The sequence below is a fragment of the Phascolarctos cinereus genome, unplaced genomic scaffold (assembly GCF_003287225.1).
Source record: "Phascolarctos cinereus isolate Bilbo 61053 unplaced genomic scaffold, phaCin_HiC Scaffold_2;HRSCAF=192, whole genome shotgun sequence".
NCBI classification, from domain to species: Eukaryota; Metazoa; Chordata; class Mammalia; order Diprotodontia; family Phascolarctidae; genus Phascolarctos; species Phascolarctos cinereus.
The window spans coordinates 71234758-71247442 of record NW_027555625.1 but is presented as its reverse complement, the minus strand read 5'-3'; the positions used below and the strand labels follow the sequence as shown (position 1 = coordinate 71247442).

At 36.8% G+C, this 12685-nt stretch overlaps 1 protein-coding gene across 1 annotated transcript in view; it reads right to left on the bottom strand.

Moving 5' to 3' along the window:
• Nucleotides 1–12685, bottom strand: part of CDH8 (cadherin 8) — a 501032-nt gene that overhangs the window by 211514 nt on the left and 276833 nt on the right. The window contains exon 5 of the mRNA XM_078149450.1: nt 1876–2043. Coding sequence (XP_078005576.1) covers nt 1876–2043 — 168 coding nt within the window. The remainder of the gene's footprint in view (nt 1–1875; nt 2044–12685) is intronic.

Here is a 12685-nt window from a genome sequence, read left to right as displayed (position 1 = left end):
CATTACAGATTCTCTACTTTTTATAAAGAAGAAAGGGTTGGCACAGAAACATCAGCCAGGCTACTCTCCTGCTCAGACAGGCTTTTGGTTGCCTTGGCAGGCAGGCAGGTTTTTCTCCAGGGGAATCAAATAGTATTCCAGAACTTCATGAAGAGAGGGCCAGAGACTCAGAGTCTTTGAGTTGGAAGGGAACTTGAAAAATCATTTTATCCAAACTTTTTGTAGAGGACAGAACCAAGACTGAAAAGCTGTCAATGGGTCAAAGCCACCGGGCTTTGTCAGAACTGTATTCAAGCCTAGATGTTCTGATTGGTCTTCTAGTGTTCCTACCATTGTGGTAGACTACTTTCTTCTTTCATACCCTAAAACCAAACTCTGAGGACTTAAGCAAAGGGTCATTTACTATAGTTATAAAAAGCAAAAACTGCAAGTGCCCCTCTATATTTCCCCTTGTGCTAAAATAGGCATCTCTAGTATCTATATTAACTCTTTTAGGATTCTGGGATATTATAGTATTAAAATTACTGAAGTAGGAATATTACACGCATACACATAAGTAGACATATATATATATATATGTATATATATTATATACATATATATATACATGTTCCAAATGAGACCTATTAATTGTTATAATATCATACAATTTATGTGTTATCATTGATTAATTCCACATAAATGCATTTCCCAGGTAACTGAAGTCATTCAGTTAAAAAAGTAATCATTTAAAAATAAAATACTTGTTGTGATATCATTATCAGATTTTCTTGCCTTCTTAAATATAGTTGATACATCAAGGAGCTATGATTTCAAGTATATGAATATTGATGAAGATCACAACTAACATGTTGATCCTTTAGGAGTTGGGTTAATGAGGTGTTTTGTGTGTGTGTGTGTGTGTGTGTGTGTTTTAGTGGCCAGATAATTATAATCTCTGTGGCTAAAATCTTTGTTGAAGAGCCACTCTGAATTGACCTGGTTCTCAGACAAAGGACATAGGACAGTCCACTGATGGGCCTGTATCTGAAGCCTCTATAGCTTTACAGGAAACACAAAGCATTTGCTCCATTTTCATTGCCCTGGAAAATCCAGTGTCACCTATTTGCGACCATGAGGCATCAGAAAAGGATTTTAGTTGAGTAAAGACACTGGACGTTATTTATTGATGAATTAAAATGAGCATTAGGAACACCAATGATTGTTCTGTATGCACATGAATGGCTTTCGAGACAACTGAGGTATTTGTCCTTATGCAAAATGGCTGTCACACTTCTGTGATTTTCCTCTTCTTTGCTGTTAACTCCCAGTTTTTATTGACTTTGAGTCATCCACTAGCAAAACTTCCCTACATCTCCCTTATTCAAAACATACACTGCTTTTTAAAAAGTAATATAATCAAGCTTTTAGAAACCATTTTCCTTATTTTACACCTAATTTTTAGTTAATAGTCTCTAGTGTGGTGGCTCTAGACTTCTTTTCTTGAAGGGCATGGATTTTATGATAGCTATTTTTTTTAATTAGCAAAAATCCTTTCTCCCTTGCTTCTGAGTTTGTAACTTGTTTCTGACAGCTTACATTTTCTTGAGATTTAACTATTGTATCTGTGGGATTTTACTGTATTTAGGTTTGAAGTCATAATTCATTGATATATTAATTCATAAGCATAATACATTAAATATAATTGTTGACTCCCAAGTTTGAATCAGAGAAAAGGAATTTCTTTTATTTCAGAACCTTAGTTGCTAATGTATAAAGTATTAAGATTTTGTAATGTCCATGTATGTCACTCTTGTCCAATTTTAACCTCAACGAACCATGAAATGTAAATGGAAGCTCAGAAATAACTACCAACCCAAAATAGTTGTCACTTACTCTGGGCAAACTTTGGAGGATTGTCGTTGACATCAGTGAGTGTAACGGTGAGAGTTGTGGTCCCAGACAAGCCTCCTGAATGCCCACCCATGTCTTTGGCTTGGATGACCACCAAGTATTCCTCCTTTGCTTCTCTGTCCATGTTGGGAAGAGCTGTTTTAATAATTGCTACAAAAGAAAAAAAAAGCGGCACATCAAGCCAGAGACAAAATTAGAAAATGGACCTACATGCTGATTATGTTTTCATCTTTTTGAAGCCTTACATTCATTCTTTTATCTGAAACTATCACTAAGTTGTATTCGAAGATTATAGAATAGAAAAAAGTACTGAGTTTGGAGTCAGGACACCTGAGTTCACAAAAATTTTTTGTGATTTATTAGCTGTACAGTCTTGGACAGATTAAATTATTCATTTGGACCTCAGTTTCACCATCTGTAAAATGAGGATAATAATAATACTCACATTGCCTTCTTTACCAAGTTATTGTGAGAAGAGTACTTTGTCTACTGAAAAGCTGTTTATAACTTGTTATTCAATATTGTTACCATGATCACAAGAATTACTTAAGGAAGAACTTGAGAAATATATAAACTAACACATAATCTAGATTTTCTTTTCTCCAAATTAAAACATAAATCATAGTACATCATTTTCATATAATTGTTCTATGGGAAAAATTACTAGCAAATGAATCCTAACATCTATTACACATCTGAGTTCTTTTGCAAAAGGACATAAATATACAAATAGCTAAGAGCTTTGGTATCAAAGATAAATTATTATAAAATTCATAAATATATTAAAGGAATATATATATAACAAATACAAATTTGAAGCTACAAGAAAATGACAGTATTAAATGAAATAATAATTGATGATGATAATAATAATCTTACCATAGCATATACTCATAATAACCAAGCTAAACATAATTTTAAAAGCTTTAAAATATAGAGAAGAAATCCAATCATGTGGAGAAAAGACAGGTACATATCATCCTGTCTGCTATTGGAGTTTTCCCAAAGATACCTTCAGGCAGCATTTAAAAGTTGAGTTTATAGCCCAATACTTATGTTCAATTACAAAAACAAAATTATATTAAACACCTGTGCAATAGTCTAGCTAACATTGTGTCAAATATTACTACCAAGATAACCACTTTTCTCAATAGTGTTTATTTTTTAAATTTGTTGAACAAGAAGATAAAAATGAAATTATGGTGATGATAATGGTGATGAATAACTCACATATAATTTTATATTTATGCAACACTAAAGTTTGCAAAGCACCTTACCCTGTAAGGTAGATTATGAAAGTAATATTAGCCACAAATTAGAGATTAGAAAAACAGGGCTCAGAGATAAATTACTTAATAGTGATAACAATAACAACAATAATTGTAGTGGTTAATATTTATAGCACTTCAAGATAGATGGTGGTGCAGTGAATAGAATGTTAGGAAGACCCAAGTTCTAATTCAGTATCAAACACTTTATTAGTTGCATGACTCTGAGAAAGTCATTGAACCTCTGTTTCCTTCAATTTCCTCAACTGTGAAATGGGATTAATAACAGAAACTCCCTTGTAGGACTGTTGTAAAGATCAAATGAGATAATATTTACAAAATTTTTTAGCGTAATGTCTGACACATAGTAAGTACTCTATAAATAGTTATTCCCTCCCTTTTAAGATCTGCAAAGGATTTCACATAAATTATCTCATGTGTAGGTTTATTGTCATCCCCATTTTACAGGGGAATATACTAAGGCTAAGAGAAGTTTTGGCTTTTCCGGGATCACACTGTTAATAAGCATCAGGTGTTCCTGATTCCATCTCAAGCATTTTATCTACTATATCATGCTTCCTCTCAAAGTTATGTAAGTAAGGATGTAGACCATTGAATAAATCTTTCAAATCATCCCGCCCAGTGTTAAATAAGTATCAAGATGCTAAACCTTTGTATTTTAAGAAAGTGAGAACATTTTGCTATTGAATCAATCAGTATAAGCTTTAAATAAATGTAGACGCTCCCTTGATGAATTGGAATGACCTCATAATTGAAGTACAGGAAGAATGTTCAGGTTGGTTGAAGAAACTTGGTCATGCCCTATGGATTGTCTATAAAATATTGAGCCAGTTCAGGTTCAAGAGATTCAGACATCTGGAGGAGGAGATGAAATTGAGCTACCCTTGAGAAGGTATCATTTGGTGACAGAGGAGAACATCTCAGCCTTAAGTCTGGGTATGTTCCCCTTTCTCTTAACCAAAGGAGGAACTAGTGAAATTCAAAGGGGCAGAAGATTTGGACTTTCTCATTGAGATCCTAGCAGCACTCTCCAGGACAGCAGCGGCTGGTGACAGTGTCTGCATAACAATTCTATGATAGACTAGATTAAATGTGGAAAGCTGATTCAAGTCTCAACGTTCAAGAGGATTCAAGCCCAGCAGAAAAGATACACTATACCCAAGGGGAATAAAGACCCCAATAAAATGACTTCCAGGAGGTATTATGTCACCCTTTTGCCACAGGTGCTCTCTAAACTTAAGCCGCAAATTCTGTGGAATTTGAATATACTTGTGGGAGAGTATGTCATGGACTTTTAGAGGAAGGGCTTATACCAACTATGCTTACCAGGTCAGCTTAGCTAATTAATCTGGGTAAATAATTGATAATAATTGATAATCACAACAAGAAGCACAATAGTGTGGCCTCATGATTAATAATACTAATCACCCCAACCCCACCTACTCACAACCTCTTAGTTTGGAAATGGAGCTAATCATTGAGGATACTAACTGAGCAGTGTAAAAGAAAGTGAGGAGAATAATCCCAGAGCACAGGAACATAAATAACTATAAATGTGAAAGATATGTCTTCGGACTCCAAAAGTCAGTACTTTTTTCCACTATTAAAGGATTTTAAACTGGGAAGGGAATAGAAATCATTTCACAATTTATTTTACATATTTAATAATTAAGGTGCAGAGAGGATTAATGAGTTACTCTATGTCACATATATAGTTAGAAGCAGAACCAGTTTTCAACCTTGGTTCTTTGACATTAAAGTCCTGTTCTGTTTCCATCACACTGAACTTCCTTTTTAAATCAGCACATTTTCTTTCATCTAGGGGAAAGATAACATTCTCTTCTTCCCCCCAGCGATTCTATAAGTGTTAAACCCAATTGGAAGATGTGGCACTTTCTCTGTGACTATTTTTTTATTGTAATCCTGTTTTTTGAATCATATGTTTTAATGAAATCATCTGTCTGTAAAAAGAGTGCAAGGAGTTCATGTTAGCGAATCATTTGAGTTGTCAGAGCGCCAAGGGAAATCTAATCCACCCGGGCAGTGGGCTTTTGAAAGAAAACTCAAAGCTCTAGGGCTCTTTATTAGACATAGAGACTACTTTTCTTTCAGGGATTCCCATTCAGAGAGCACTCAACTGGAGGACATTACTTATTTGGAAACATTTACCATAACTCAATAATATGCTTGGATTCAGTAGGTTGTTTCAAAGAGTAATCATATTACACTGTAACTCTATGGATCCTACCCACATCATTATATCTCTATTAGTTTTCCCCTTTATTTAAAAAGAAAAAAAAAAGAGAAGAAAAAGAAGCAAAGGGGAGGGGAGGAAAGATGATAGGAGGGGAAGGGAAAGGAAGGCAGATTGGATAAAATCAGAGAGGGAAGAAAAGACAAGGAAAAGAAGGGAAGGAATGGGGAGGAAAGAGGAGAGAAGAGAGAGAAAGGGAAGAATAATGGGATTAAAAATTTAGAGCTTGAAGAAACCTTAGAGGTCATCAAATCCAACCTTTTCATTTTACTGATGAGGAAACTGAAGCAAGAAAAGATAAAGGCTTGCCTAGGCTTACACATCTAATAAGTGTCAAAGGTAATATTCAAACACAAGTCTTCCAGGGGAGGAGTGGGTAAGGAAGGAGAAGCAATAAGAGAGAGTGAAATAGAAAAAAATGAAAAGAAAGGGAAGATAAGGAAAGGGGGGAGAGGAAAGAGAAAGTAGGGGAGGAGAGAGAGAAAGGGAAGGAAGAAGAGGCAAGTAAACGAAGAGATGGAGGGGGGGTATATTAGACACTTAAGAAGTGTTTTAGTTAGAAAATATCTTAGTTAGCATATAAATTATAAAGATGTCCAGATGGCAGGAGTGCTTTAGAAGATACACACACATGCATGTGTGTGTGTGTGTGTGTGTGTGTGTGTTGTGTGTGTGATTACTTTATCTTCAGGGTCAGACTTTCAGAAGGTGGGGTTAGAAAATTGCTTCTTTCTTGCTCTATTTCCTATAGGAAAACTATCATTCATCTATTTTAGGTCTTTTTACTGTAACCAAGGATGACCTTGCAAAGTTATGCTATCAATGCTAAAGACTGACTCAGAGCTGCCACTGATGTAAGTGAAAATTAGATCGTGTCAAGGGAAACTAGCTCAAACCATGTTCTAAAGCCCAGGTTAGGGCAAGGCATGCTCTCAATGGCCCTTAGGTCACCTCAGACATTGATCACTTGTGGTTTGCAGGGTTCCTCAATGGTATGTAGTTACCTTGTGTCTTATATAATCTTATTCACAGCATCATCTCGGAAGATTTGAAGCCCTATATCTCTATTAACTATTTTTGAATACCATTATGAATAGCTGAGTAGTTGAAAGTAATGTGAATTTTAGATCAGGGCTTGATTTATTTGACTCAGTCAGAAAGGTTAGGGACCTCACAGTCTCGAAAATGAGCGGGCTCCTTGGTTTATAAGACCTGGCATGAGAAGTTAAATAAAAATTTCAGTCAATAAGCCATAGAAATAAAGAGTCATGGAATCATAAGTTTAGAGCTACTAGGGACCTTAAAAGTCATCAAGTCCAACATCGTCATTGTAGTACACATGAGAAAACTGATGTTTTACTTGTGTAAAGCCACACAGTAAGTTAGTATCTGGAGGAGGATTCAAACCCAGGTCTTTGTTAGTCCAAGTACAATGTTCTATCTAATAAACCCGAGGTGTCGAACTCAAGGGCTGCATGTTTCAGTCATTTAGTTATGTCTGACTCTTGATGACCTCATAGACAATACTGTCCATGGATTTTCTAGGCAAAGGTACTGAAGTGGTTTGTCATTTCCTTCTCCAGCGGATTAAGACAAACAGAAGTTAAGTGACTTGCCCAAGGTCACACAGCTAGTAAGTCTCTGAGACCAGATTTAAACTCAGTCTTCTGGAAGGCCCAGTGCTTTATCTACTGAATCATCTAGCTGCCTAGCATATTGACTTAGAAAACAAAAAATTAACATTATCTAGGCTGTATTGTATTTTTATTTTGTTAAAATTTCTCAATTACATTCAAATCTGGTTTGACTGCCCTTGAGAATTTTACTTTCCTGCCAAAGCTCACTAACCTGAGTTTGGTGTCACTGGACCAAGCCATTATAGAATATATTTCTAAAACAAGAGTACCTAGGCTAACCCTTACCTTTTAGGGATGAGATGCCTTAAGCCTCATGCCTGGAATGGACTTGTCCAAGGTCGCTGAGCTGGTAAATGGCAGCTACAGAACTAAATTTCATGAATTAATGAGTGTAGAATATTGTTTGTCCTTTACTTTCATGGAGGTCCAATGACATCATGGGGTGATATATTGGACTCATATGTAAATTGAATTTAACTGAGGTGGAGTTGCACAAAGTTGTCAGCTTCACTGTCTCTTGCAGAATCATTGAAATCTCAAGATGACTGTTGATGGCCTGGGATACAGTGAATGGCCTTGGTGTTTTTGATGTCTGACTGAGCTCTAAGTACTCCACACCACCTACTTTAGCCACTTTCACGGCTGTTGGAACAAATTGTTCTTACCAATCCATTCCACTGCAGGAAGTCTTCAAATGCTTGGGTAGACACCCCCTAACTCACTGAAGGGTTTAAGGTCCATTGGTTAACCTCAACCTGGTTTACCCCATCTGCCAAGATTGTTTACCAGAATGTGACCACTGTGCATGCTACAGCTTCTTGGAGCTGCGTGTGAGTTGAGTGCCAATCGGGCATCAAAGGTGCATGAGCAGCCCTGGTAAGGGCTCCACACACCCTCACAGCAGAAGTCCCAGTTTTCCTGAACATCCTGTACACCACAGTGTAAAACATTGCTGATATTCTCAAAGCACAGGTCAAAAGCACTGTGTAGTCTACAGTAAAATGCAAGCGCCTTTCACTGGTGTGAAAAGCCTTTCGCGATCTATCTCCAACCCATGTTCCAGACTGATTTGATGCTCCTCTTCCTCATGCATTCCATGCTTTAGCCAGATTGTCCTGCGTGCTGTTATCAAGCTTATCATTTTACCTCTTGCCTGAAGTCTCCACACAGGCTGTAGCCCATGCTTGAAACTCTCTCTTTCTGTAATCTCTGCTTCTTAGCATCACTAGCTTTTTCCATGGATCATCTTGAGGGCCCTATCCTATACTAGTCCTCTTTTTCCCTTGAAATTGCTTCATATTAACATCAAGTTTATTTTGTATTTTCTTGTTACCTTATATGTGACTTCCTACAAGTCAAACATAAGTTCCTTGAGGAAAAATGAAATTATTTCATTTTTTTATTTTTGTATTGTCCAGGCCTAGTAGACCAGTTTCTAACATAAAGTAGTAGGTGTACAATAAGTGCTTGGAGAATGAATGAATAAGTTAGAACTGTAGGAAATATATAGTTTCTCTTCAGTTACCAATCCTCTCTTAATACATATTAACATATTAAATCATATGTATAACATATTGAATAAAATTGGTGACTTCTTGTGCCCAAATTTCAATCAGAGAAAAGCTTAGACAATGAAGGAATTTCTTTTATTTCACCTTAGTCACTAATGTATGAAGTATTAAGAAAATGCTCTCTGAAGCATTTGATACTATTGACCAGTCTCTTCTTCAGATTTCAAGCATCCTCTTTCCAGGTTTTCATGAATTTCCTCTGTCCAGGTTATACTTCTATCTTTCTGACCATTCTTCTGTCTCTCTCTGTCTCTCTGTCTATCTGTCTCTGTCTCCCTCTCTGTCTCTGTGGCTCTGTGTCTCTGTCTCTGTCTCTCTCTCTGTCTCTCTCTCTCTCTCTGTCTCTCTCTCTCTCTCTCTCTCTCTCTCTCTCTCTCTTCTCTCTCTCTCTCTCTCTCCAAAAGGGGGAATGCAACTGTTTTACTACTCTTTTTTTTTCCTGCTTTCTCTTTCCTACTACATCCAGAGTGAAAAGACTCTAGTTTACCCACAGTGCAAGAGCTGTGAACTGAACCAGTAAGAGAGGAAGGACTTTCTTCCTCTCTCTTACCTTTTGGCTCCAAGGTTTCCCTTGGCCTGGGATTTATGTTTTTGTTCTGCATTGTTTGTCCTTCTCAGTTTCAGGGGCAGGCTGGATGTTGCAGCCAGGCAGTGAATCATGGAAGCCTAGAACTTGAGCCCAAGGGGAGATTTGAACTTGGATCTGGGATTGTGTGCACTGTGGGGCACTGAGTTCAACTACGAATCTAAAATTATTCTTTCTCAAAGTATGAAGTGCTATAGGGGAGGATTATGCCTCTAATATATTGTGGGTTTAAATGTACATATTTGTGGTTATACCTTTGATATAAATATTCCTTTACAATCTTAAAAAAAAAATAGTGGATAGTCATCCTTTTCACATCCACTAACAGTGGATATAGCCAGAAGTTTTGTATACCATCTTTGAGTGATCTCATCAACTCCCCTGTGTTTAACTATCATATCTATGCAAATGATTCCCAGATCTTTTTATCTATCTTTAGTTTCTCTCCTGAGTTCTCCTTCCATATCACTAACTGTCCAGTGCACATTTTGAGCTGAGTGTCTAATAGACACCTCAAACGCAACTTGTCTACAAGAAAACTCACTTTCTCTGAAAACCTACCTTTCTTCCAAAACTCCCCATAACCGCCGAGGAGTTCACTATGCTTCCAGTCACCCAAGCTCAAAACCATGGTGCCATTCCTGTCTCCTTCTAGAAACTTAGCTTCTTCCTCTGGAACACTGGGCTGTAACAGTTGAACTTTCTCTTTTTCTTGCTCAGAAACAAGCCTCCAGGTTTCTCTTCTGCTACCTGGACAATTTGTTGCTGTAAAGGTGTTCACTCTGCAGGCCTCCATTAGAACCTAACCACCTAGAGGGCAGGAACTGTCTTGCTTTTTTTGTATTTGTGTCCCCAGTGCTTAGAATAGTGCCAGAAACATAGAAAATACTTAAATACATGCTTTATCTATCTTCAACTCCTCTCTTTTGATTGTCTGATACGTTCAAACAATTGTCAAATTTTGCATTTACTTTCTTTACAATATCTCTTTTATATACCCTCTTCTCTTCATTTACACAGCTATCACCATAATTCAGGGTCTTGTCATCTCTCAAGTGGACTATTAAAATCATCTCCTACTTGGGTCCCCTGCCTCATCTCTCCCTGTTGCAATCCATCATCCACATAGCTGCCAGAGAGACTTTCTGAAAGCATGATTTTAACCATATCACCACCCCCCTCAATAAACTCCAATATCTACCCCATTGGATCTAAAGATCTAGTCTTTTAACTTAACCCTCGCCAAAAACACTATGGTCCTATGGTACATACTAACCTCCTTAATGTTCATTACACAAAATTTTCCTTCTTCCATCTCCATGACTTTCCATTAGCTATTCCCTTTCCCTACCAGGCCTGGAATTTTCTGCCTCATCATCCCCAACTCTCAGAATTCTTGGCTTCCTTTAAGATAGTTCACTCATGACCTCCTCCCAGAAGCCTCCCTTGATCTTCACCAACTCTACTGTCTTCATCTCTAAGGCTACCTCCAATCTACTCATTGTATATCTTCTGTGTACTGATTGACATATGTTCCCTTCTCCGTTAGAATGTAAGCACCTTATAGGCAGGGGATTTTTTTTTTTGCTTTCTTTGCATCCCCATCATTTAGCTTGGCTCTTGCCATATAATAAGTACTTAATAAATGCTTATTAATCACTTATAAGATCATAAATATAAAGTTAGAAAAGATTCAGAGGTCATCTATTCCGACTCCTTCATTTAATAAATGAAAATTGATCCCTAGAGAGGGAAAACCACTTCCCCAATGTTGCACACCTTGTAAATGGTAGGTCCAGAGCTAGAGTGCAGGTCTTCTAACACCAAGTGCAATGTTCTTTACGTCACACTTTATGCTCCTCTTTATAAGCATGGAGGGCTTGTTGTGAGGGTGCTGCTATTCTGGGCTTATAATTTATTAGGATGAATTACTTATTACTATTTCTTAAATCCAGAAATTTCTCCTAACTCACCAGGATACTATTAATCAGGAAATCTAGCTCACTATTTGGCTACCACGTTGGATTTCAATTTCTCCTGATAAATAAACAAGTTTATATAAAGCTTCATGAGTGGTTATGTTTGGAAACGTGTAGATATCTTATGGGAGTAGCTTTTGCCATTGCAGATTGTTCCCTGAATATTCACTCAATCCTTCAGCTTTCTCAAAAATATTTTCTCCTGATTCTTCCCCTACCTGTATAATTCTACTTCACCGTTCTTTGCAGAATCATCATATAGGTCACACCTCTTATGCTTAGAGTATTCTCCAGTGTCCTTTCTTGAACTATCTTCTCTTATTTTTTCCCCTCTATAGCCTATCTTATTGGTTTCTAAAGATACCATGAAGTCCCTAAATGGGGCATATTCTTTGATCCTGAGAGACCACTACTTCATAGGTTCCCAAAGTGGGTGATACTGTCCCCGGGGGGTGCTGGAAAGATCCACAGGGCAACACAGGGGAGGCATAGCCTGGAGTGATACAAATTTCAAGAAACCTGTTAAAAGATTAAAGAAAGCAGATTTCTAGGGTGGTGTTGAGTAATTTTTTTTTTGAAAAGGGGGAGGTAAGCCAAATAAGTTTGAGAAACTCTGCTACTTTATCTGACTAAGGAAGGGAAAGAGCTCATATGAACAAAAATATTCATAGCAGCACTTCATCATCAACATTATTGCCATTGTAACACAGAACTAGAAGCTGTGTGGGTGCCCCAAAATTGAGGAATGTCTGAACACACAACATATTAATATAATGCAATACTATAGCCCTGTAAGATCATGAGAATTCTTACGTGAAGTGATACAGAATGCAATGGGTAAGACCAGGAGGAAAATTTTACAATGACTACGTTGAAAAGGAAAACAACTGGGAAAGTCGTAAGAGCTCTAACCCATACAATTTCCAATCTTCATTCCAGAAAACTGATCATGAATCATGTTTCCATCCTTTTTGCAAGGACATGATGGACTAGAGGTGGAGAATGAGAAATACATCTGAAGACACTTTTAATATGAATTTTTTGACTAGAATTATTTGTTATATGACAGAACTTTTATTTACTTTTTTGGAAGGAGAATTTTGGGGAGAGTAAGAAGAAAATTGATAATGATAATTCCTACCACCAAAAAAAATTCAATGAAATTTTTAAAATGCACATAAGAAGAAATAGAAAAGCATGACAGTGTTAAAAGCTACCTCGTTATGTTTAATACACACGTCTCTCAAAATAATATGTACATAATAGAGATTCACAGAGTTTACATAATCATTATTTTTCTATTTTTTTGTATGAGGAAATACTCATGTGTGTTGATGTTTACCAATTTCAAAACAACAATAAAAAAGAAGAAATAAAGCTACTACACATGCATTTGATTATAATTTCTTTGTGAATAACTACTAAATATACATCAAGTCTTCATTTCCCTCCTGAGCTCCAGCCTTATATTAACTA